This window comes from Taudactylus pleione, unplaced genomic scaffold (genome assembly GCF_031769625.1).
Source record: "Taudactylus pleione unplaced genomic scaffold, aTauple2 ptg000016l, whole genome shotgun sequence".
Taxonomy (NCBI): domain Eukaryota; kingdom Metazoa; phylum Chordata; class Amphibia; order Anura; family Myobatrachidae; genus Taudactylus; species Taudactylus pleione.
The window spans coordinates 44,716,658-44,742,323 of NW_028284418.1; the positions used below are offsets into that span (position 1 = coordinate 44,716,658).

A 25,666-nucleotide genomic window follows, 5' to 3' on the forward strand; every position below is an offset into this window, starting at 1 on the left:
AACTGTGTGGGGTCCTGAGGACTGAGTTTGAGAACCACTGGTATAACACATCAAAATAGAAGATTTTCTTTTTTTAAATCAGCCTATGAAGAAGCTGTGAAATAAATCAAGTATAAATAGAAAGTACAAATAAATAAATAAAATAAATAAATAATGAATATATAATCAGGCATGTGAAAGAGCAAAACTAAAAATACACTTTAACCCTGCGCCTTTATCAAAACTTCAGCAGCTTGTAACCTCTAATAAGGCACACCCGTACCTCTTAAGGTGCATACACAAACGACGATTTTTTGAACGATTATCGTTACCGATATCGTTTATCGTTTAATCGTTGAAAAAATCGTACACTTTCTAAGTTAAAACAATGAACGACTATCGTTCATGCGCGTTCACATTTGTAGTTTGTAGTTCAGTCAGACTGACCAACTCAACGATTTTCATTAAGGGAATATGCAAAAATCGTTTGTAGTTCAAAAAAATCGTTCATTACATTTAGTAAATAAATGATTTTAGTAAACAATTTTCATTCATTTTTCCCTTGAAAAAATGAACGAAAATCGTTTACTAAAATCGTTCATTTACAAAATCGTTGTGTTTGTATGCAGCTTAAGACATAACATACATTTTATACATGTAAGTGGTAAGTAAGTGGTAACCAGCGCTAAGTTATAATCAATCAATAATTGTAAAAGTTTATAAAAGCCGAATCACTGTAGTATTGCAGATCGGCACTCCTATGTGTCACTGTTCTTCCTCCCGAGCAACCAGATCAACACTCACATTCAAATTCTGGCCCGTATGTACATAAAGGTATCTTTTAGCCTGTATATCACAACAGCGAACAGCTTTGGAAAGGCACTTACATTTAAAGGAAAAGAGAAAAAAAAGAAAACCATTAGCCATCCATGCAGCAAGTAAAAATCTATCAGTATATAAGATTTAAAAATTTAGAATTTATATAAACCACTTGGACTTGGGGGCAAATGTATCAAAGCTTAATGTGAGATAAAATTGTGAAATATATATCACCAACCAATCAGCTCCAAACTATCATTTCTTAAACACAGCCTACAAAATGTAAGTTAGAAGTTGATTGGTTGGTGATATATATCTCACAATTTTATCTCACATCAAGCTATGATAAATATGCCCCTTAATGTTGATTTTGAGTCCAAGTGGTCTTTTTTTTTCAATTTTTCTTTTCCCTTTTTTTCCTCTTCCCTCCCCCCAAATATGTGCTTTTTTATGCCGCAGATTTACGAGGAATGACTATATATTATCAGTTTTATACACTATAAAATATATGGTTGTATATGAAGTACATATTTTTATTGTCGATTTTTTTAGTACATTAAGTAGTATTTTAACATATTTTATTCTGTTATTGATAATTTATCACATACTGTATGTGTATTTATGTAATTAATTAATTCTCCGATCATCAGGCAAATATATATATAAGTATATAGGAGCTTGAGAGTATCAACAAATGCATTTATTAGGCTAAAGACTATGTAGCCGACTTTTAAGGACTTCTATTGGCAAAAAAGGATCACGGGACCAGTCGACGTAGAATGAAAAACCTGGTCCCATCAATAGTGTGGAAGATCTTGAAAAAGGAGAGAGGACACTCCGAGACACATAGAAGCCACACTATCACACATCCAGGAGGAAGATACCTGCCCGAGGGGATCTGCTTTCACAGCCGCCCTGGTCATCCGTAGTCTGCAGCACGGAGAGCAATTGCTCCCAAACACTGGAAAATGGACAAAAACTGTTGTTTGAACAAATTGTTTATATCAAACATTTAACAGACTTGTGTGACGGCCATTTTCATCTGTTCTCTGGCATTTAGGAGCAATTTGCTGATCATCATTTACTCCCATATATACGTTACCAGATTTTCATTCCAACCAGCCAACTAGTTGGATGGTTGGATGAAAGTTGGTCTAGTGTGTGGCCAGCTTAAGGCAGTGGTTCTCAAACTCGGTCCTCAGGATCCCACACAGGTCACGTTTTCCAGGTCACCCAGTAGGTGCACAGGTGTACTCATTACTCACTGACACATTTTAAAAGATCCACAGGTGGAGCTAATTTCACTTGTGATTCTGTCAGGAGACCTGTAAAACATGCACCGTTTGAGAACCTGTGTTCTAAGGGGAAAGTAAAAGAAACCTTGATGTGTATGCGTGACAGAAGTTAAATGTAAGTGCCTTTCCAAAGGAAAGAATATTCAAGTTGCTGTTCACTTTTGTGATCTACACTACAGGCTAAAAGATACCTTTATGAACATACGGGCTAGAATTTGAATGTGAGTGTTGATCTGGTTGCTCCGGAGGAGAACAGTGACATATAGGAGTGCCGATATGCAATACTAAAGTGATCCGGCTTTTATAAACTTTAACAATTATTAATTGATTATAAATTAGCGCTGGAACTCGCTTACATGTACAAAATGTATGTGAAAGTATTCTGCAACGTGTAGCAGATATGAAATTTCATTGTCTCTCAGTGACACTGTGTCCCCCTTTAATTTTATTTGCTAACAAGTCTCTCAGTGTCTGTTCCCTCTTAATTTAATTGCTACCAAATTAACTGTTTCTCTTTGTCTGTACAGTATCTTGAACCCCTTTCCCCAATGTGGGAAATAAATGTGTTGGCTATTACTTAACTGGTTGATTTTTTTTCAGTGTACTCACAGCATTGCAGACTTAGGGCCTGATTCAGAGCCGGACGCTCTGAACGAGCGCCCGCTCTGAGTCCGGGCGATTTTTTTTTTGGAGCGTCCTCCTGGATGCTCGCATAGCTGTGGGTTACCACCCACAGCTTATGCGAGCGTCCATGATGATGGTCGCGACCATCGGGCTTGCGACGAGACCCTGCGGTAGGGTCTCGGCGACCGCAAGCCCTGGAGTGATTTTGGCTCTATCAGAGCCAAAATCACTCCCACTGACATCACTAGTGATGTCAGTGGGGCCGGACCCAGACGGTAGGCGTTCCCATGAGAACGCCTCCGTCTGGCAGCCACGCCCCCAGCATGCCCACCAAAGTGGGCATGCTGTCACTCAACATCGACAGCACGCCCCCTTTGGTGCGAGACCCGGAGCGACAGCCTGGCGCACTAGGGCACCATCGACCCGCTTGCAAGCTTCACATTACCACTGCCTGCTGTCACCAGTCCATTGCTTCAGCATTTGCAGCTCAGTAACTGACTGCTGGCATGGGCACAGGCCCTGATTCAGAGCTGTTCGCTCTGACAGAGCGCTCGCTCTGAATCAGGGCCGGTCTTTTTTTTTTTTTTTAGAACTGCCTATAGCGAGTGGCCAGAAAGATGGTCACGATGGTCTTGACCATCGGACTTGCGACGAGATCCTTGTGGTAGGGTCTCGTTGCCGCAAGCCCCAGAGAGATTTCGGCTCTAACAGAGCCAGAATCTCTCCACTGACATCACTTGTGATGTCAGTGGGGCCGGCCCCAAACAGTCGACGTTCACATGGGAACACCTCCGTTTGGGCAGCCATTCCCCCCCGGCCCGCCCACCAAAGGGGGCATGCTGTCACGCAACATCAACAGCATGCCCCCTTTGGTGCGAGACCCGGAGCGACGCATTGCCCGTCGCTATCCGGGTCTCGCACATGCGCTCGACGGAGCCGACTCCATCGTGCGCATGTGCTCTGGGCCACCATCGACCCGGTTGCGAGCGCTCAGCGCTTGCGACTAGGTCTGAATCAAGCCCACAATTCACTGCTACACCGGAAACAGTCACATTGTCAGTGGCTGCAGATCACGTTGATGATCTAATTGGCCAGCAGCAGACAGCCCCATAAGAGAGGGGACCCAGGGCATAAACTTCCCTTTAATGCTAATGGCAGCATGATTTGAGCTATTCCGTGTATATGATGCTTGATGAGGCACCAGATAAAGGCCTTTCCCCACTTCTCCACCACATGAGAAATCAGTCTCCGGTGCCATCCCCATGCCAAAGCCTACCTGCTGCCCCTGACATACTGCAGGTCATCTGTTACTCCTGTTTCCAAATTCTCCCTGTAAAGTCACCAATGTGGGGATGGCTATTGACTTTTGATGGTTTAGGCATTGATGGCAGATATTCAATGCTTCTCCACCATCGATGGCTGAGTAGATGGTGATGGTTTTTATTTATTTTCCTGTTTTAAGCACAGGGGAATGACACTTAACTCAATACAGCCCCCTTCTGTGATTGGCCCACTGGTTAGCCTCACCACCAATCAGTCCTGCCCACTTCCCTAATTGACTCGTCGTGCACAGTAGAAATGCCCGTCGATGAGTGAATCCACATCATCATCAGGTTAAAATCCTCTGTTTATAAAAGGAAATGTTAAAGTACTCAATGTGTTTTATGCACAGGTCTGCACCAGAAGTGAGAGCCAATGGGATATATTCACCGGCATCTGACATTTTCAACTTGGCAGCAGTATTTTGGGAATTTATAATCACACAAGAAAAAGCATTTTACCAAATTGATCAACTGAGGCAATTTCGAGGCTGCAGGCATATGGTAATACCCAATAAATCAGACTACTTATGATATTCTTTTGAATACTGTACACCATTACAACAGCAAACTACTGTTACAGTTCCTTGTTCATTAGCATAACCTCTTTCAGCATGGTCATGAGTCTCAAAGCATTAAAATCAGCCATAGGCAGCCCAGTCCATTATGTCTACGGAATCCATTTAATTAATATTTGACTTTTTTCTGTTCATTTTTTTATTTGATGCAAATTAAATACATTATTTTTATTAATATGATGTAGTAGTTAAGTTATTAGTTAGTAGCATGCAGTGGTTTTTCAGACAACAAAGGATCATTTAAGCTCATCTAAATTTACAGGAACCCAGTGCCACCAGCAAAAATCTTGACACATTTGACAATTTGTCCTGTTGTTATCTTTTGAACTCCAGTAATCTAAATCTGATCCAAGGCATTTACCTACTGATTCCTTCTGTTCCATGTACAAGTAAAGGACATTTCATCTTGCCTTTCAATTTTAATCTTCATTTTACTTTAACCTATTCCCTGTGTTAACATAGTCTGTATTGATCCTATATTATTTTATGATATTTTGATATAGTACAATATATTGTACAGAGGGCCTGATTCAGAGCCGATAGTAAGCGGCCGCTCGTTCGCTCTGAGCGATGTTCGCACAACTGCGCATGCGTATGGTTCGCAATGCGCATGCGCAAACCAGTCATTGCGGTCGGAAATCGTGCGCTCGTAAAATAACGAGGGGCTGCTAATTTGATTGACAGAATGTACCGTTTGTGGGTGGTAACAGGGGAAGGTGCTTGAGAACGAGGAAGTGGAGATCCGAACGCAGACGTGCCTAACGGACAAAAGGGCGTTTAATGGGAGTGCATAATTAGTAAAGGAGCGTCATCGACCACGTCACTTGGTTGTCTTTTAGCCTGAACTGCTCACAGTGATAGCGGGAAGTAAATCGTACCACAAGCACAGCGAGCAGTTCAGATGCCTCCCCATCTCGATGTTCCCCATTTATCTAATAAATAACGGAGATGACGTGTGATGCAAACGGCAAAGGGGCGTCTTTACAAAATAGCGAGCGCATTTTTCGGACGCTCGCTCAGACATAGAGGCGTCAATACACCACAAAGTGCGAGCACTCAATTTAAATATCCGGCCCCTTTTTAAGAACGCAAATAGCGTCCGGGTCTGAATCAGGCCCAGAGAGCCTACAGTACTGTACATATACCATATATTACTTATTTTATTTACAGTTATATTTTTTAATATTTCAGTTGAAATCATTTTTCAATGTTGTCCTAATTTATGCCACAGTTCTATCATACATTATGGGGTCTATTTACTAAGCAGTGTTAGGAGAAGTGAAAACTGAAGAGTGAAAAGTGATAAGGTGCCAGCCAATCAGCTCCCAACTGTAACTTTTCAAACACAGCCTGTGGAATGGCAGTTAGGAGCTGATTGGCTGGCACCTTATCACTTTTCACTCTTCACTTTTCACTTCTCCTAACACTGCTTAGTAAATAGACCCCTATATTGCATAAAACAGTTCTTGTTTACATTAATCATCTGCTATTGAGGGGTTGGGCATGGGATACTGGCTTTTAGGATCCTGACGCCAGCATCCCGACTGGGTTAGAATACCGACACCTGCCGGTAAGTACCCTAACCCTATCTCTAAACCTGACCCTCCCTCCCCACAGCCTAAACCTAATTCTCCCCCCCCACAGCCTAACCTTCCCCCTAGTGCCTAACCCTAACCCTCCCCCTAACCCCAATACTAACCGTTGGGATGCCAGCGGTCTGGATGCTGGTGCCTGGGTTCTGACTGGTGTTGGGTTTCTGGTGCCAGCATTCTGAGTATCGGCATCCCGACCGCCGATGCCAACTACATCCCCTCAGAGGCCTCTGCTGCTGGCTCAATTAGGCTTTCAGTGTAGCTGAATTGACAGGTCAAATGGTATTCCATTGGGAATGCATCGGCCCCTGCACACATGCTCAGGAGAACAGAGAGGGGGCCCCTCAAGTGGAGAACAGATGTACATTTTCACCCTTTACCACCCTAGATAGGTGTTTTGCTATAGAGCTTGGCGACTGATAGATAGGCTTCTGAAACTTCTAGTTTAAGGGTCATGTCTGGGAAGTTTTTGATTCAATGGGCAGAGCACAGCAGTGGGACTGCTGCAGATTAAAATGAACACCTGTTTGCGGAGCACATGTGTTATGCTCTGGAACGGAGCACATACAAATAGGGGCAATACAGAGTTGTAGTCATATGACTCATATTAAATCAATTGCATCTACACACTTACAATTGAAGATGTGTAACCAGGGAATATTGAGCATGGAGCTGGTGGAGTTTATGCTCCAGGTGCCGATGGAGGGTGGAAGTCTATGTCCACACTGTCTGAGCAGACCACACAGAGGGGGTCATTCAGACCCGGTCGTTAGCGCCAATGCGCTCGGACCGGGTCGATGGCCCCCCACAGAGCATGCGCACGACAGCGCCGTCGTGCGCATGCGTGAGACCCACTACGACCGACAGCGGCAGTCGTAGCGGGTCTTGATCCAAAGGGGGCGAGCTGTCGATGTTGATTGACAGCTCGCCCCGTTTGGAAGGCAGGCCGGGGGGGGTGGCAGCCCAAACGGGGGCGTTCCCATGGGAACGCCTACCGTTTGGGGGCGGCCCCACTGACATCACTAGTGATGTCAGTGGAGAGCTTCCGGCTCAGACGGGGCTTACGACAAGGGAGACCCTACCCTAGGGTCTCGTCGTAAGCCCCGATGGTCGCGATGGTCTTGACCATCGCGACCATCACCTTTGGCGGTCGTAAGGCTGTGGGTGTTAACCCACAGCCTTACCACCGCAAAGGAGGACGTCTTGAAAATTCAAGATGTCCTCCCCTCATTCAGACCGACCGCACGCTCTGTGCGACTGGCTCTGAATGAGGTCCAGTGTGTGTCACTCAAAAGTCATGCTATTTGAACCACAGTGATTCCAGCTGGTGGAGCATAGTAGAAATACTCTGACGCCACCCATCGGGATCACAATGGCACATGTCACATGACTTTTGGATTCACCCAGACCGCTACTGCCTGCAGGTGCCTGTTTCTACAGCTTTTCACCAGCCGGGAGGAGACTATTTCTTCTTCCCCTGCTGTGGCATCCCTGCTGCCAGTGGGAGGTTGTCATGGTGAGGGCTCGGCTAGGACCCCAGCTGCTGCTCCCTGTCCTCTCTCCCTCTGTGTGTGAAGGGTCACCGGTTCCTTTTCTCTGTCACAGAGTCACCATCACTCTCTGCTGTTACTTGTTACTAGGTGACGTGAGACTGAGACCCCTGTCCTACTACCGCTCTCTACTGCTCCCAAGTACAACTACTACTACTGTGCTCCTTATCTGTCCAGTGTCCCAGTGGCGTTACCAGGTCTGGTGACACTTGGTGCGCACTCCATCTCCCCCTAGCGCCTACCAAAAAGGGGCGTGTCCTTACTGGAAATCCCTCTGGGGGCTAGAGCCTGCATTGTCAGCTCCTCCTCTGTGACAGAAGGCGAGTGCTGCTGGAGAATGTCACACTGCGGCACCCGGCTATTGTCCGAGGCTGACACCCATTGCGGCCGCACCTCCGTAGTGAGGCCACTGCAGTGTCCTGCTCTGCTACCAACTGCCTCTTCACTCACTGCCTGCAGCCCCTTCCAAGTTCCATTGTGTCTCTAGGGTATGCAGTCGGGAAACCGGTGGACCTAATCCCGACAGCCGGCTTCCCGACTGTCATATCCCGGCGAGGGTTAAATGACCGGCGTCTACATCTAGACGCCTGTCATTTTACCGATGCCGGGAGACCGGCGCCTGCCATCCCGATCACGGACAGCCGCGGGGGGGGAGGGTTAGGTTTAGGGCTCCTGGGGGGTACTTAGGGTTAGGCACCCCCCCGGGGGACTTTAGGTGGCGGGGAAGGGGGGGTTAGGTTTAGGCACTTAGAGGGGGAATTAGAGTTAGGCACTGGGGTGAAGGTTAGGATTAGGCACCCCTAAGGGAGGGTTAGGGGGGGATAGGTTAGTGAATACTTACATGGGGACGATCAGGATTTTCATCCTGTTCGGGCTGCCGCTGTCGGGATTTGAACCGCCGGCCAGGGGTCCAGCGGTAAATCATACTGATTCCGTCTCTAGTCCCTATGCTATGCTTCTTATATGTCCTGCTCTGCTGGTCCCAGCAGCCCCCTCCTCACTGCCTGCTCTATGCAATGTTCTGTAGCCCACTCCTCAGTGTCTTCTCTATGCAATGTTCTGTAGCCCCCACTTCACTATGCACTATGCACTGTTCTGCTTTCGTCTCTGAGCCCTCTCCTCAGTGCCTGCTCTATTCAATGTTCTGCAGGCAGAGGCGTAACTAGGATTTTGGCACCCAGGGCAAATTGAAAAACAGTGCCCCCCCCACCCCAAGAAAAAAAAATCTAGAAAAGCATGATAGAAATCTTATATAGATATATAAACTGGTTAATTGTTATAAAACCCAGATCGACACCAAATACATTGAAAAAGCCAGATCCATGTACAGTACTGTACTTTAATACAATGCCCCCAATTCACATTATGCCACACAGTGCCCAAATTCACATGCCACGTAAAATTGCCCCTATACACCTTTCACCACACAAAAAGTCCTCCCTATTTACATTTCACCACACAAAAATGTCACATATTCTATGCCACATAGTAGTAGTACTCCTTATAAACAATATGCCCCACAGTAGCAGTGCTCCTTATAAACAATATGCCACACAGTAGAGCCCCCTATAGCTAGCTATGCCAACTTTGTGACCTGGGCCTAATGCCCAGGGTCACTTATAGGAGCATGGGCATAATGCCCGCCTATCAGAGCCACCTAAGGCCTGATTACCCCCCCATGACAACCCAACAATCTGGTGGTCTAAGGAAGGGTTAATAAGGCCAGCTACCTAAACACTTGGAGAGACTGCAGTGGTGGAACTTCATTAGATCTATTACTTCCCACCACTGCAGCACTCTCCACCAGTCCTCAACTTCTTTCTTCTGCTGCCTCTTTATTTTTGCATCCAGTCAGACATCTTTTTGCTTGAGCATGACGTCTTCTGGCCTCTTCCACGGCTTCCGGAGCTTTTCTGGGAATGTCCTCTTCATCCTCCATACGCCGGGGAACTGTCTCCTTCCACCGCTCAGCGCCATCTGACATCAGACACCACAAGCTATCCCTGATTGGCTGCCGGTCCGCAAGCTGCTATTGGCTCGCGGGCAGTGCCAAATTCAAATGGCTGCTGGGCTGCGAGCTTAAATCAGCTCGCAACCCGGCACCATGTTTCACCCAAAGCTGCTTCTTGGTTGATGCTTCGAGCAGACACCTGCTCCTAGCGCTGGCTGCCACTATCTGCCGCCACTGGGTTCTGATCCCAGTGCTGGCATCTTTACTGTCATGGCCTCTCTGCCACCCACCATGGTGCCCAGAGCATGTGCCCTGCCCTAGAAACGCCTCTGTCTGCAGGACCCTCCTAACTCACTATATGCTCTATGCAATATTCTGCTTTCATCTCTGAGCCCTCTCCTCAGTGACTGCTCTATAAAATGTTCTGCTTTAATCTCTGAGCCCTCTCCTCAGTGCCTGCTCTATAAAATGTTCTGCAGCCCCTTCTCAGTGCCTTCTCTTTACAATGTTCTGCAGCCCCCTCTTCACTCACTGTATGCTCTATGCAATGTTCTGCTTTCATCTCTGAGCCCTCTCCTCAGTGCCTTCTCTATACAATGTTCTGCAGGACCCTCCTCACTCAGTACCTGCTCTATGCAATGTGCTGCAGTCCCTCTCTCTGTGTCCCTAGTCCCTATGCTGTGCTCCTTATCTGTCGTGGTCTGGTGGTCCCTGTGTAATGTACAGCCTATTGCTATAGAGACAGTATGCAGCACAAACATGCAAGACAATTTCCTGATCTCACCTCTGTGCTCATGTACCATGCTCCTCTCCCCACCCAATGCTCTCTTGCTGGGTGCCACCCAGGGAACACTGGGCGCCTGGAAACCTGGAAGTTCCCATGATGTAAACAGGACCTGGGTCGGATGACCGAGGCTACCCGTTTACACTGCAGGGTTGCTCAGGTCGTTCCCATGTTAAATCCTGCAAGCTACCCGGGTTGGATTGCCAAGTCACTTGACCCAGGAATCCAACCCTTGCCCCTTTTTACACCCAGCAGCAACCTGGGTTAACCCTGCAATAACTCAATAACAATAATTCAGCCACAAAAAATCCTTATTGATATAGAACCCTTAATATGCTATTTTTCTATAAGTATTTATCACAGCTGCGTTTTTTTTAAGAGATCACACATAGGGCCTGATTCAGACCCACTCGCGAGCGGCTGTCTGCTCGCAAGTGGGTCAATGTTATGGACTGAGCATGCGCACGACGGAGGGAGCTCCGTCGTGAGCATGCGCCAGACGCGACGAGCGAAGGAAAGTCCTTCGCTCGTTGTGTCCGATCAAAGGGGGCGTGTTGTCAATGTTGATTGACAGCACGCCCCCTTTGGTGGGCGTGCCGGGGGCGTGCCTCCCTGACGGGGGCGTTCCCACGGGAACGCCTCCCGTCAGAAGCCGGCCCACTGACATCACTAGTGATGTCAGTGGGAGTGATTTTGGCTCTGATAGAGCCAAAATCACTCCGGAGCTTGTGGTTGAAAACCTCAACCGCAGGCTCCGGCTCGCAATTTCGATGGTCGCGATGGTCACGACCATCGCGGCCATCACAATGCACGCTCGTATAGCCTGTGGGTGGTGACCCACAGCTATACGAGCGTCCAGGAGGACGCTCCATTTTCATGGGGCCCGGCCCTCATTCAGAGCGTGCGCTCTGCTCAGAGCGTACGGCTCTGAATGAGGGCCATAGTTCTCTGTATTTTGGGAAACCTGACTGCTTGTTGGGATATAAAACTGCTGCGGAAAGACATAACATTGTATCTCCTTTGACTCAAATGCCTAAAGACTGTGGGCCTGATTCAGAGCCGGACGCTCTTGAAGAGCGCTCGCTCTGAATCAGGGCGTTTTTTTTTTTTTTTTGGTTGCGGCCTCCTGGCCGCTTGCTAAGCTGTGAGTGACCACCCACAGCCTTTGCGAGCGGCCTGGTGATGGCCATCGGGGCTTGCGACGAGACCCTTGTGGTAGGGTCTCGTCCGTCGCAAGCCCCAGAGAGCTTCCTGCTCTAACAGGGCAGGAAGCTCTCCACTGACATCACTGGTGATGTCAGTGGTGCCTCCCACAAACGGCAGGTGTTCCTCCGTTTGTGTAGCCACCCCCCCTCCCCGCCTACAAAACGGGGCGAGCTGTCGATCAATATCAACAGCCGCCCCTTTTGTAATAAGTCCCGGAGCAAGAGAATTTCTCTCTCGCTCCGGGGCTTGCACATGCGCGCACCGCGTGCCGCACGTGGGCAGTACCCCAACATCGACCTGCTTGCGAGCACTATGCGCTCGCGAGTGGGTCTGAATCAGGCCATGTGCTTTAAATTGAATACGGAGAATGGTGCAGATAAAATCAGCAGAGAAATCCCATACTGTCAAAATAAGCTGTTCTATATATATATATATATATATATATATATATTGCTACTTGAATAACAGCAACAGTGAAATAAAGTCACAAATTGAATTTGTTGTTACTAAGTGTGATCTCTTAAAAAAATACAGCTGTTATAAATACTTATAGAAAAATAACATATTAAGGGTTCTCTATCAATAAGGATTTTTGTGGTTGAAATACTCAGGTATGAAGGTATAATATAAAACAGAAAACAATTTCAGGAGTAATCTTTCTGATTTGTTTTTATTAATGGTGAATTTATACTTGTTTGAAATATTTTGGCTAAGTAATGTTTGCTAAATAGCTGGTATCATTCTTTCATTTAAGAAAGTAATTAATATATGTCTTTTTTTCTATATATATATTATAAACACTATGTGTCAGAGCTTTCTATTATTTTCTTTTTTGTCGGCTCTCTACATCCCTGCCCAGAACAAGAATATTTATCGCACTCCTGCTGACCCTTTCTTCTCACAGTGGGCCGTATTCAATTAGATGAAGAAAAGCTGCTTTCGCCCATTTTTTTGCGATAATTTCGCCTGAAAATGTATCTCCGTATTGAATTCCAGTCCGTTTTTGCCTATGCGAAAGTCAATGCACTGAAATAGGTAAAACTTTTTCTCCACGGAATGACAGGAGAAAAAAGTGCAAAATCTATATTTTGGGGTGCAGATGTTGGGAAACCACCCAGAACCATTGGTACACCACCCCAAAGGACAATTCACCCAAAAAAAGGAAACAAAATTTCCGGAACACCTCAAAAAAATGCCTTGGAAATTTGGGGCAAAAATGGAAAAAGTGGGGGGGACAACTTCAAAAACTAGCAAAATAAACTTCTGGGGTGCTCTAAGAAGGGGCCAAGTGTTTTGGGGATTGCAGGTGCTTGTATGACAGAGGAATTTCACTTTTTCTAAAACTTCACTTTAGAGACATAAAAATATGCTAGAACCCATTTTTAAGCACCCCAAATTTGATGGGACTACTTATTTTCTCCAAAAAACACTGCTTTATGCCATTCTTCCCACTTTTACCTAGACGCTACGAGCAAACAATTACCACCACTTAAGTACCCTAACTAGTTCAATTAGGGCTAATACTAAACTACCATAATGCTTTCCGAAGTCAAACCGTCTTTTTCTGGGGTACAGAGTGATTCCCCCGGTTCATCCTGCACTTTTCGCCAGGTTCACATTCGCAGGGTCCCATTTCGCCTGTTTGGTATTTGAATGCGAAGTAAATCGGAAACGCGCACAAAAAGTTTTTGCCTCCAGAACAAAGGCAGTGAGTGTCTGCTAAGTCCTTACAAGCCTTACAGGTCTATTTATTGTGTTACTGCTTTTCCATCTTCTAAAGATTTTATAGACATTTGGATGCTAACAGAAACTGGACTTTTCTTCTGCTTTTAACCACTATAGGTCATCTCTTATACAGTCATGTAGGGGACCACAATGGATTTGATTGTTGCACCTCTATATGCAAATACATTAATTGTATAGTGCATAGGTTCCCAAACACGGTCCTCAAGGCTCCCCAACAGTTCAGGATTTAGAGATATCCATAGCTGAGCACAGGTGACTTACTTAGTACCTCAGTCAATTTAATTTAACCACCTGTATTTAACCAAGGATATCTCTACAACCTGCACTGTTGGGAAGCCTTGAGGACTGCTTTTGGGAACCTCTGGTATAGTGTATAAAGAAATTAATTTAGTCTTGTCAACTTTTATGTATATGTAAATCAGGGATGGGGAACCTCAGGCCCGGGGGTCGTATAAGGCCCCCGGAAACATTTGGTATGGCCCCCGGAGCTTTTTTCTGCTAGCCTCATTTGACTAGGAGGGTGCAGCAGCAGTGCTGCCTGGAGTGTCCTTAGGATGCGTCAGACAGTCACACCACTACCCTTACAGCTCCCTGGAACATCTTCAGGATGCTCCGGGCATTTCTGTAATCACCAGCGATTGTGGCCCCGCCCCTGTGTGATATCACTCGGAGGGGGCATGGCCAGCACCAGGCCCACAAATGATGTTACATATATCAAAATGGCCCGGCAGAAAAAAGGTTCCCCATCCCTGATGTAAATGTATTTATGATATAGTTTGAAGAGCAATTTATTTAGACTTGTCAACTTCTTTTTCCTGTAATCATGTATTTATATGATGATTCTACATTGATGTTACATACGGTAATAGAGAGTCATGAATTTCTTTCAGTGATTACATCAATTGTAAACTGTTTTTTTTTCACAATTATGGAGCTTTGGCCCTCATTCAGAGCCGCTCGTTAGCGGCAGTACGCTCTTTCCGAGCGATGTTTGCACATCTGCGCATGCGTACGCTTTTTAGTACGCATGCGCGAACCAGTCAGTGCGGCCGAAAATCGTTTGTACGCTATATAGCGAGTGCCTGCTATTTTGAGTGACAGAATGAGGCGTATGTGGGTGGTAACAGGGGAAGGTGCTTGAAAATGGGGAGTGGAGATCCGAACGCAGGCGTGCTTAAAGGTCAAAACGGGCGTTTTATGGGTGTGCATATTTAAAACAGCAGCGTCATGGACCACGTCACTGGGTTATTTTAGAGCCAGAACTGCTCGCAAATTTGTGGTAGCAAACACCAACCACAAGAATAGCGAGCAGTTCATACGCTGGTCGATGTACTCGATTAATCTAATAAATAGCGGACATGACGTAGGATGCGTGCGGCCAGGGGGCGTTTTTAACAAATAAACGAGCGTATGTTTTGCTCGTTCGTTCAGACTTAGAGGTGTGAACAGACTGCAATGTGCGTACGGATCATTTGAATAGCCACCCCTTGTTTTTAAACGAACGACCGCAAATAGCGAACGGCTCTGAATGAGGGCCTTTATTTGTTAACACCATGTTGGCTTGTGCATACCATGTAGTATATTGTGAGATACCAATAAATCATTTACCCTCACTTGAAACAAATAGTTGGACATTTTTAAAATCCTTCATTGGATGCCCTATAAGCTATGAGTAGTTCTACAGTACATTCTAAAAAAAAACCTCCTGTATTTAATAGTTAATTCCCATTTTTAATATTTAATTGAATAACTAATCAATACTTGAACATATAAATTCATATTTAAAATATAATTTACTCACATATATGTATTTCATATTTTTGCAGGGTTCATGCTATTATGTAAATAATACTTTTCACTTTTATATTAGCAAACTTTTGTATTGTACTGTACATGTGTTTAGTGTTACTAATATTTAACCAAGCATATGGATAGCGGCAGTGTAGTTGCCTAAATGCGTATAAGACAGCATAATAGTGAATATCCACAGTTACTGTAGTTCCATGCATGCAATGTAAGTGTACTGTACTTGCATCCTACTTGTGTACAACTTTGAATCGACCCCACAGTTTGCATTACAATAGGTTGATTTTTCTCATGTTACTATTTTCCCAAGTCTCTGAAATACCTAAAAAGAGGCAGCTATTACAAATACCAGCTATTCAGCTATGTTTCTTTAGATGTTCATACAATCGTTTGAGAGCCATGATCTTACTTCAATCTATCCCTACTGTATATATGGCCATCACTACCAGTAGCGCACGCAGGGGGGGTTTCTGTTTTTTAAAGTGAGACAGAGAGCTTTGTCTCTGTCTCATCAGGCTGGTGAGGTCTGTGTGAGCTCCGAATGGGCAGCTTCCGCGTAGCTATGGAGATGGCTGAGCGGTACAGGGGGCAGTACCCCAACATCGACCTGCTTGCGAGCACTATGCGCTCGCGAGTGGGTCTGAATCAGGCCATGTGCTTTAAATTGAATACGGAGAATGGTGCAGATAAAATCAGCAGAGAAATCCCATACTGTCAAAATAAGCTGTTCTATATATATATATATATATATATATATATATATATTGCTACTTGAATAACAGCAACAGTGAAATAAAGTCACAAATTGAATTTGTTGTTACTAAGTGTGATCTCTTAAAAAAATACAGCTGTTATAAATACTTATAGAAAAATAACATATTAAGGGTTCTCTATCAATAAGGATTTTTGTGGTTGAAATACTCAGGTATGAAGGTATAATATAAAACAGAAAACAATTTCAGGAGTAATCTTTCTGATTTGTTTTTATTAATGGTGAATTTATACTTGTTTGAAATATTTTGGCTAAGTAATGTTTGCTAAATAGCTGGTATCATTCTTTCATTTAAGAAAGTAATTAATATATGTCTTTTTTTCTATATATATATTATAAACACTATGTGTCAGAGCTTTCTATTATTTTCTTTTTTGTCGGCTCTCTACATCCCTGCCCAGAACAAGAATATTTATCGCACTCCTGCTGACCCTTTCTTCTCACAGTGGGCCGTATTCAATTAGATGAAGAAAAGCTGCTTTCGCCCATTTTTTTGCGATAATTTCGCCTGAAAATGTATCTCCGTATTGAATTCCAGTCCGTTTTTGCCTATGCGAAAGTCAATGCACTGAAATAGGTAAAACTTTTTCTCCACGGAATGACAGGAGAAAAAAGTGCAAAATCTATATTTTGGGGTGCAGATGTTGGGAAACCACCCAGAACCATTGGTACACCACCCCAAAGGACAATTCACCCAAAAAAAGGAAACAAAATTTCCGGAACACCTCAAAAAAATGCCTTGGAAATTTGGGGCAAAAATGGAAAAAGTGGGGGGGACAACTTCAAAAACTAGCAAAATAAACTTCTGGGGTGCTCTAAGAAGGGGCCAAGTGTTTTGGGGATTGCAGGTGCTTGTATGACAGAGGAATTTCACTTTTTCTAAAACTTCACTTTAGAGACATAAAAATATGCTAGAACCCATTTTTAAGCACCCCAAATTTGATGGGACTACTTATTTTCTCCAAAAAACACTGCTTTATGCCATTCTTCCCACTTTTACCTAGACGCTACGAGCAAACAATTACCACCACTTAAGTACCCTAACTAGTTCAATTAGGGCTAATACTAAACTACCATAATGCTTTCCGAAGTCAAACCGTCTTTTTCTGGGGTACAGAGTGATTCCCCCGGTTCATCCTGCACTTTTCGCCAGGTTCACATTCGCAGGGTCCCATTTCGCCTGTTTGGTATTTGAATGCGAAGTAAATCGGAAACGCGCACAAAAAGTTTTTGCCTCCAGAACAAAGGCAGTGAGTGTCTGCTAAGTCCTTACAAGCCTTACAGGTCTATTTATTGTGTTACTGCTTTTCCATCTTCTAAAGATTTTATAGACATTTGGATGCTAACAGAAACTGGACTTTTCTTCTGCTTTTAACCACTATAGGTCATCTCTTATACAGTCATGTAGGGGACCACAATGGATTTGATTGTTGCACCTCTATATGCAAATACATTAATTGTATAGTGCATAGGTTCCCAAACACGGTCCTCAAGGCTCCCCAACAGTTCAGGATTTAGAGATATCCATAGCTGAGCACAGGTGACTTACTTAGTACCTCAGTCAATTTAATTTAACCACCTGTATTTAACCAAGGATATCTCTACAACCTGCACTGTTGGGAAGCCTTGAGGACTGCTTTTGGGAACCTCTGGTATAGTGTATAAAGAAATTAATTTAGTCTTGTCAACTTTTATGTATATGTAAATCAGGGATGGGGAACCTCAGGCCCGGGGGTCGTATAAGGCCCCCGGAAACATTTGGTATGGCCCCCGGAGCTTTTTTCTGCTAGCCTCATTTGACTAGGAGGGTGCAGCAGCAGTGCTGCCTGGAGTGTCCTTAGGATGCGTCAGACAGTCACACCACTACCCTTACAGCTCCCTGGAACATCTTCAGGATGCTCCGGGCATTTCTGTAATCACCAGCGATTGTGGCCCCGCCCCTGTGTGATATCACTCGGAGGGGGCATGGCCAGCACCAGGCCCACAAATGATGTTACATATATCAAAATGGCCCGGCAGAAAAAAGGTTCCCCATCCCTGATGTAAATGTATTTATGATATAGTTTGAAGAGCAATTTATTTAGACTTGTCAACTTCTTTTTCCTGTAATCATGTATTTATATGATGATTCTACATTGATGTTACATACGGTAATAGAGAGTCATGAATTTCTTTCAGTGATTACATCAATTGTAAACTGTTTTTTTTTCACAATTATGGAGCTTTGGCCCTCATTCAGAGCCGCTCGTTAGCGGCAGTACGCTCTTTCCGAGCGATGTTTGCACATCTGCGCATGCGTACGCTTTTTAGTACGCATGCGCGAACCAGTCAGTGCGGCCGAAAATCGTTTGTACGCTATATAGCGAGTGCCTGCTATTTTGAGTGACAGAATGAGGCGTATGTGGGTGGTAACAGGGGAAGGTGCTTGAAAATGGGGAGTGGAGATCCGAACGCAGGCGTGCTTAAAGGTCAAAACGGGCGTTTTATGGGTGTGCATATTTAAAACAGCAGCGTCATGGACCACGTCACTGGGTTATTTTAGAGCCAGAACTGCTCGCAAATTTGTGGTAGCAAACACCAACCACAAGAATAGCGAGCAGTTCATACGCTGGTCGATGTACTCGATTAATCTAATAAATAGCGGACATGACGTAGGATGCGTGCGGCCAGGGGGCGTTTTTAACAAATAAACGAGCGTATGTTTTGCTCGTTCGTTCAGACTTAGAGGTGTGAACAGACTGCAATGTGCGTACGGATCATTTGAATAGCCACCCCTTGTTTTTAAACGAACGACCGCAAATAGCGAACGGCTCTGAATGAGGGCCTTTATTTGTTAACACCATGTTGGCTTGTGCATACCATGTAGTATATTGTGAGATACCAATAAATCATTTACCCTCACTTGAAACAAATAGTTGGACATTTTTAAAATCCTTCATTGGATGCCCTATAAGCTATGAGTAGTTCTACAGTACATTCTAAAAAAAAACCTCCTGTATTTAATAGTTAATTCCCATTTTTAATATTTAATTGAATAACTAATCAATACTTGAACATATAAATTCATATTTAAAATATAATTTACTCACATATATGTATTTCATATTTTTGCAGGGTTCATGCTATTATGTAAATAATACTTTTCACTTTTATATTAGCAAACTTTTGTATTGTACTGTACATGTGTTTAGTGTTACTAATATTTAACCAAGCATATGGATAGCGGCAGTGTAGTTGCCTAAATGCGTATAAGACAGCATAATAGTGAATATCCACAGTTACTGTAGTTCCATGCATGCAATGTAAGTGTACTGTACTTGCATCCTACTTGTGTACAACTTTGAATCGACCCCACAGTTTGCATTACAATAGGTTGATTTTTCTCATGTTACTATTTTCCCAAGTCTCTGAAATACCTAAAAAGAGGCAGCTATTACAAATACCAGCTATTCAGCTATGTTTCTTTAGATGTTCATACAATCGTTTGAGAGCCATGATCTTACTTCAATCTATCCCTTACTGTATATATGGCCATCACTACCAGTAGCGCACGCAGGGGGGGTTTCTGTTTTTTAAAGTGAGACAGAGAGCTTTGTCTCTGTCTCATCAGGCTGGTGAGGTCTGTGTGAGCTCCGAATGGGCAGCTTCCGCGTAGCTATGGAGATGGCTGAGCGGTACAGGGGAGCTGCTGCGGCTGCAGCTCCTCCCTGACAGCTCCCATGTGCCTTTGAGTGCCAGTGATGTCACTCACTGCACTCCTCCTCATCTGCTCAAGTCCAGACAGCATGTAATTCGCACAGCCACAAACAACATCACAGGTACCTGCCAGCTTTGATGGTCTGTAGTCCGAGTGTGTGTAATGTGCAGTGCAAGGTGTCTGTGTGTAATGTGCAGTGCAAATGTCTGTGTAATCTGCTCTGAATGTGTCTGTGTGTAATGGGCAGTGCAAGTGTCTGTGTAATCTGCTCTGAGTGTCTGTGTGTAATCTGCTCTGAACGTGTCTGTGTGTAATGGGCAGTGCAAGTGTCTATGTGTAATCGGCTCTAAATGTGTCTGTGTGTAATCTGCTCTGAATGTGTCTGTTTGTAATGGGCAGTGCAAGTGTCTGTGTTATCTGCTCTAAATGTGTCTGTGTGTAATGTGCAGTGTAAGTGTCTGTGGGGGCCATTCAAACCCGGTCGTTAGCGCCGATGCGCTCCGACCAGGTCGATGGCCCCCACAGAGCATGCGCACGCCGGCGCCGTCGTGCGCATGCGTGAGACCCGCTACGACCGACAGCGCCGGTCGTAGCGGGTCTCGATCCAAAGGGGGCCAGCTGTCGATGTTGATTGACAGCTCGCCCAGTTTGGATGGCGGGCCGGGGGGTGGTGGCAGCCCCAACGGAGGCGTTCCCATGGGAACGCCTACCGTTTGGGGGAGGCCCCACTAACATCACTAGTGATGTCAGTGGAGAGCTTCCGGCTCAGACAGAGCCAGAAGCTCTCCGGGGCTTACGACAAGGGAGACCCTACCCTAGGGTCTCGTCGTAAGCCCCGATGGTCGCGATAGTCTCTGACCATCGCGACCATCACCAGAGCGGTCGTTAGAGCTGTGGGTGTTAACCCACAGCTTAACGACTAACAGAGGCGGGCGGTCAGGATGCAAGCGGCCGCCCAGTTTCTGAGCGACCGCTTGCATCCTCCGACCGCCTCTGAATGAGGCCCAGTGTGTAATGTGCAGTGTAAGTGTCTGTGTGTAATGTGCAGTGCAAGTGTCTATGTGTAATCGGCTCTAAATGTGTCTGTGTGTAATGTGCAGTGCATTGTCTGTGTCGGCTCTAAATGTCTTTGTGTAATGTGCAATGCATTGTCTGTGTAATCTGCTCTGAGTGTGTCTGTGTGTAAAGTGCAGTGCAAGTGTCTGTGTGTAATCTGCTCTAAATGTGTCTGTGTGTAATGTGCAGTGTGTGTCTGTGTCACTCTCCCTCATTGTCAGGGAGACTCCCTGAAATAGCAGCAATCTTCCTGTCTCCCTGAAGAGTCTACCAATCTCCCTCATTTCACCTTACCCCCATTATGACACTGTTATATAAAAGAAAAAACAGATATATATATATACATTCAAATGGGATCATTAGTATAATTTTCATGCATTGGTTATAAGGTACAATGATCCCTACATGTATTTTCTGAGAAGTATCAGTGTTTGCATTAACAAGTAGATCTTACTAATTGCTTTGGGGCTCATTTACATGTGGATATAAATCAATTTTAGGACACGCCTCTCAGATGTAGCAGTACATGCCCACTTTACCGCCGTGCTTATAGGTGTTGCTTTCACAATCTCCCTGAAATGCTTTTTCAAAAGTAGGCAAGTATGGTCTGTGTGTGTAATGTGCAGTGTGTGTAATGTGCAGTGTAAGTGTCTGTAATCTGCTCTGAGTGTCTGTGTGTAGAAGGGGAGTAGTTCAAATTGGGAATACAACTATACTTACTCAATACATTGTAAAAATGTAACCATCCATGTGTGAGAGGCATGTGGGTGATATATATATATATATATATATATATATATATATATATAGTTGTATTTACATACATACATATGCAGAACCCCCCCCCTTACAAATCCTGCGTTTGCCCCTGACTACACACACCCAGTGTTGCTTACTACTAACTGTCTCATTTTAACAACTGGGCTACACAATATTACCTTGTCACAATGCCACAATTTTGGTTGGTAAAATTGAAAAGTACTCAAAGGGGCAAAACCATTTAAGTGCGACTCTACCTCGTGGGGAAAGCACCAGGTTTATCACCCAGACCTGTTTCATTATTTAGCCTTCTCCCAGTGTGAAACCTCTTCTAATGCCTGGTAACCCAATGATACCGTGTAGAATGTGGAATCCAATGGGTTTCCTTCCCACATGTTAATGACCAGAAGGTGCATTTTTACGCTGACTATTCCTTGCAGCTCCCGAGGCTGCCATGAAAAGTGCCCCCTCTGGTAATTAATGCTTGGGGTATCAACCGCTAATTAAATTGGTCAACGCGCGACAATTAGTGACAGGGTAATCTCCAAATGTAATTGGGTAAGCCCCTTAGTTTTCCTCTGAGAAAAAGAGGAAAAAAATTGTAATCTCAATGAAAAGTGTCAAATAAATATGGCATTTTACAAATGAAGTTATTTTGCAATGTATATGTCTATAACAATTTATATAAGAACATATGTGCTTTTATCATTTTATCAGGAAAAATATGCTTATTACGCCAATCTACAGACTTCAGATGATTACATTAATACATTACTGAGGTGTATGCAGAAGTGCTGGAACCCCAATCCCACTAAGAGACCTACACTGGAAGTGATCATAGATATCATTAAACAAATAAGGACAGAAAGTGGACAATACTGGTAACTTGATTTTTATTTAGGCTTTTCCATTCTTCTTTCCTTTCTTGTTTCATAGCGCTGCTAATGTAAACCTATCCCCCATTCAATTAATCTTCTACTAAAAATCAGAGGTGTTAGGGATTTATTGGGTGCAGCTACTGCACCTTTGGGTTGTTGGCTGTTTTTATCAACATACGTTTTACCTAAAGCTAGTGCTTCATCTGATCTATATGTAAGTCATCCTCCTATCTAAGGTAGAATTGTATGTGAAGTTAAACTGCGTAGGTGTAATAACACAAATCTGACACTGCTGTATACTTGTTTAGGTTGGTATCAGAAGATGACCCTGAAAGTGGAGAAGATGTCGTCTATGAAACAATCATTGAAAATTCCCCTGAAGATTTTTCTATCAATTATATATGGAGGAAAGTGGTTAAGGAACTTGAGGTTTCACAAGAAAGTGACCCCACCTCATTTATTGATGCCATAGACATGTCTACATATGAGAATGTTCATGTTCAATTAAAGAACAGAACAAGAAATCATGGTATTCTTTTATAGATGGTCTTAAATAGGCCGATATTGGTATTTATTATCTTGTTTCTATATTGAACTCAGGGCCTGTTTTCTCAGTTTTACATCAAAGTAGTCATGATCAATTTTCTACACAAACTCCACATTAGTATTATTTACAGTTTTATATGTTTTGACGTTTTCATTGTTATGGTAAAACTCATTTATTCTAGTCAACCAGGATGAGTCTGCTCATATTGTTTATTTATTAGTGACTTTTCACACTTGTAAAATGCTTGTACAGTACATGCAGGAAACGGAAAATGCAGGTGCACGCTCCGGGCCTGATTTGGAGTCGCATGCAGAAGCGCTGGCAATAGGGTCTATTGGTGGTCACCCATCTGTGACTTTATCCAAATGCCACTGTAAACTCCTTCCCTGGTGTACATCTGTGCAGCCGAATGTACAAGGACTGCCCACTGTCAGCATCTGTATATGGTGTAATACTGATTGGTGCATCCTTATACGCCACCATCAAAATTTGCAGGTGCAGTTTCACCATCTGACCATGGCCCCCTATGCCTGCGGCTATGCCCCTGTCAATGCATCTGTCAATGCATTTGAATGCCACTTGCATTGACACGCCACGTCACTCCCATAACAAGCCCATTGAACGGACCATTTTTGCGTTCATTTCTAGCCACCTACCAGGAATGCCCATCACTTTTCCTCAACATTTCTGACACTGCAACAGCGCCTTTGTGCATTCACCCTGTGTAACGCATGTGCCGTAAGACTTTTGAGAATCTACGTGAACATCAGCATTGCTTGAGAACTGCATGTGATTCAGAATCAGGCCCTCCAAGCACTAAGATTACTGGTAGTCAAAACAAGTATGATAAACTCTACAATTTACATGGAGTATAAATAAGGTTCTTAGTACATGTTTGGCCAAAAATGTATGCCCATCCACCAGGTCAAGGTGATCCCCAGATGGGTCCTTAACATCCCTACTACTAACACATTATGTAAATGTATGAAAGACTTACCATACTAGTGTCCATTCTAACATGCAGACAGCAATGCAGGAACCAGTGCTGATCAAAATCAGATATGGGCTGCTAGTTCCAAACAGTAGGGGTCTCTACCTTCAATCTCTAATTATGTTCCAAATTAGTGTGTGCAGTCCAAGACCCCCCCCTTTTTCAAAATGTATGTACAGTGAGCATTTGTCTGTGATCATTGCAAACCATACATATTATATTAAGAATAGTAAAGAAATGTGTGAAGAATAAATGTATAACCCCCCTTTACGCTCTAAAAGGGATACTGGGTTACTAACACCTTTGTTACTCCTAATGTACCCACCCTTAACCTCTCTCTAAGTGGTGCATCTTTCCTCTATAATTAATCCAGTGCCTCCACCCAAGTTTAAGTAAATAGATAATAGGCCTACTTGGGAAAACCCACCAAAATATATTGTAATGTGATGATAGTTGAAACCGAAAATGTTCTCATGTAAATAAACACTCCAAGTTATTAATTTGTAAACACCTTTCTTATTCTTAATTATTTTAAGAACAGTATTTAAGTTATAACCTTTACATTGCTATAATTTACAATGAATACACTGCTTTCCAAAGCTAGTGTCCTTATCTCTGGTGCTCTCTGGAACACTCACTCAAGTGATGTGTGACTGAATGCACTTCTAGGCATTATGGTAATTAAACCATTGCTTGCATTTGCTGCACATCTATGGGGTGCGAGGATAAATAAGCAATGTTCTTACCTGCACCAATGTTCTTACCTGTACTGAACCTCACACTAAATTGAATCTATGCCAATAACAAACAAATTGACCTTTTTTCCATGACCTCTTTATGTCGAACACCCTGGAGGAAGATTCAATTAAAAGTAAGCTGCCATTGGCACTTTATGTTGCACATTTTTCTACCCATTATGGTAGGCAGATTCTGCTTGCACCGCCATAGGCTGTGACCGCAATCAGCCTACTGGAATTAATGTTCACATTCTGGCAGCTTCTGCACTTAATTGAACCAGCTCCTTGATGTTCTACGGTTACTGAAACCTGGCTTTCCAAGTCTGACATTGCCTTCCCTGCTTTCTCTATTATGGCTGGGTTCAGTTAATCTACACACATAGATTTGATAGATGTGAAGAAAGCAGATTTGGCATCTTTTTACCATTATGTTGCACATCCCAAGTCAGGCTATCACCATCCTTCTGTGTTATCACCTTAAAGCTTGCTATGTTTGTGTTACGATCCTCTAGCAATTGCTAGGACTGAGATGGAGGTTTTGGAGATACGAGGCACATCGAAGAACAGTCACAATCAGAATATTAAAATCATGGCAGTTTACTTTATAAGTGATATGGTGCACCTGGAGGGCCAGTACAAACACAACATGTCAATGGTGCAGTAAGGAGCTGATACAATAGGACAGTCAATAGAATATACTGTAGACTTACAGCCCAAATTAAAGTTGTTGAATGGCCAGGAGGGCCTAGTTGACAGCGATGCTTGAAACGTGGTATAGAAGCAGGATTGCTGGATGGCCTAGTAGACAGCGATGCTTGAAACGTGAATTAGAAGCAGGAGTACTGTATGGCCTGGAGGGCCTAGTCGACAGCGATGCTTGAAACGTGGTATAGTAGCAGGATTGCTGGATGGTCTGGAGGGCTTACTAGACAGCGATGCTTGAAATGTGGTGAAGAAGCAGGACTGCTCTATGGCCTGGA

At 44.0% G+C, this 25,666-nt stretch overlaps 1 protein-coding gene across 1 annotated transcript in view; it reads left to right on the forward strand.

The window, feature by feature from the left end:
• LOC148541994 (uncharacterized) overlaps window positions 1-24,417 on the forward strand; it is a 141,854-nt gene extending 117,437 nt beyond the window's left edge. Inside the window, exons 17-19 of the mRNA XM_088476742.1 lie at window positions 4,390-4,540; window positions 22,251-22,414; window positions 22,720-24,417. Coding sequence (XP_088332868.1) covers window positions 4,390-4,540; window positions 22,251-22,414; window positions 22,720-22,954 — 550 coding nt within the window. The 3' untranslated portion in view covers window positions 22,955-24,417. The remainder of the gene's footprint in view (window positions 1-4,389; window positions 4,541-22,250; window positions 22,415-22,719) is intronic.
• The last annotated feature ends 1,249 nt before the right edge of the window (window positions 24,418-25,666 follow it).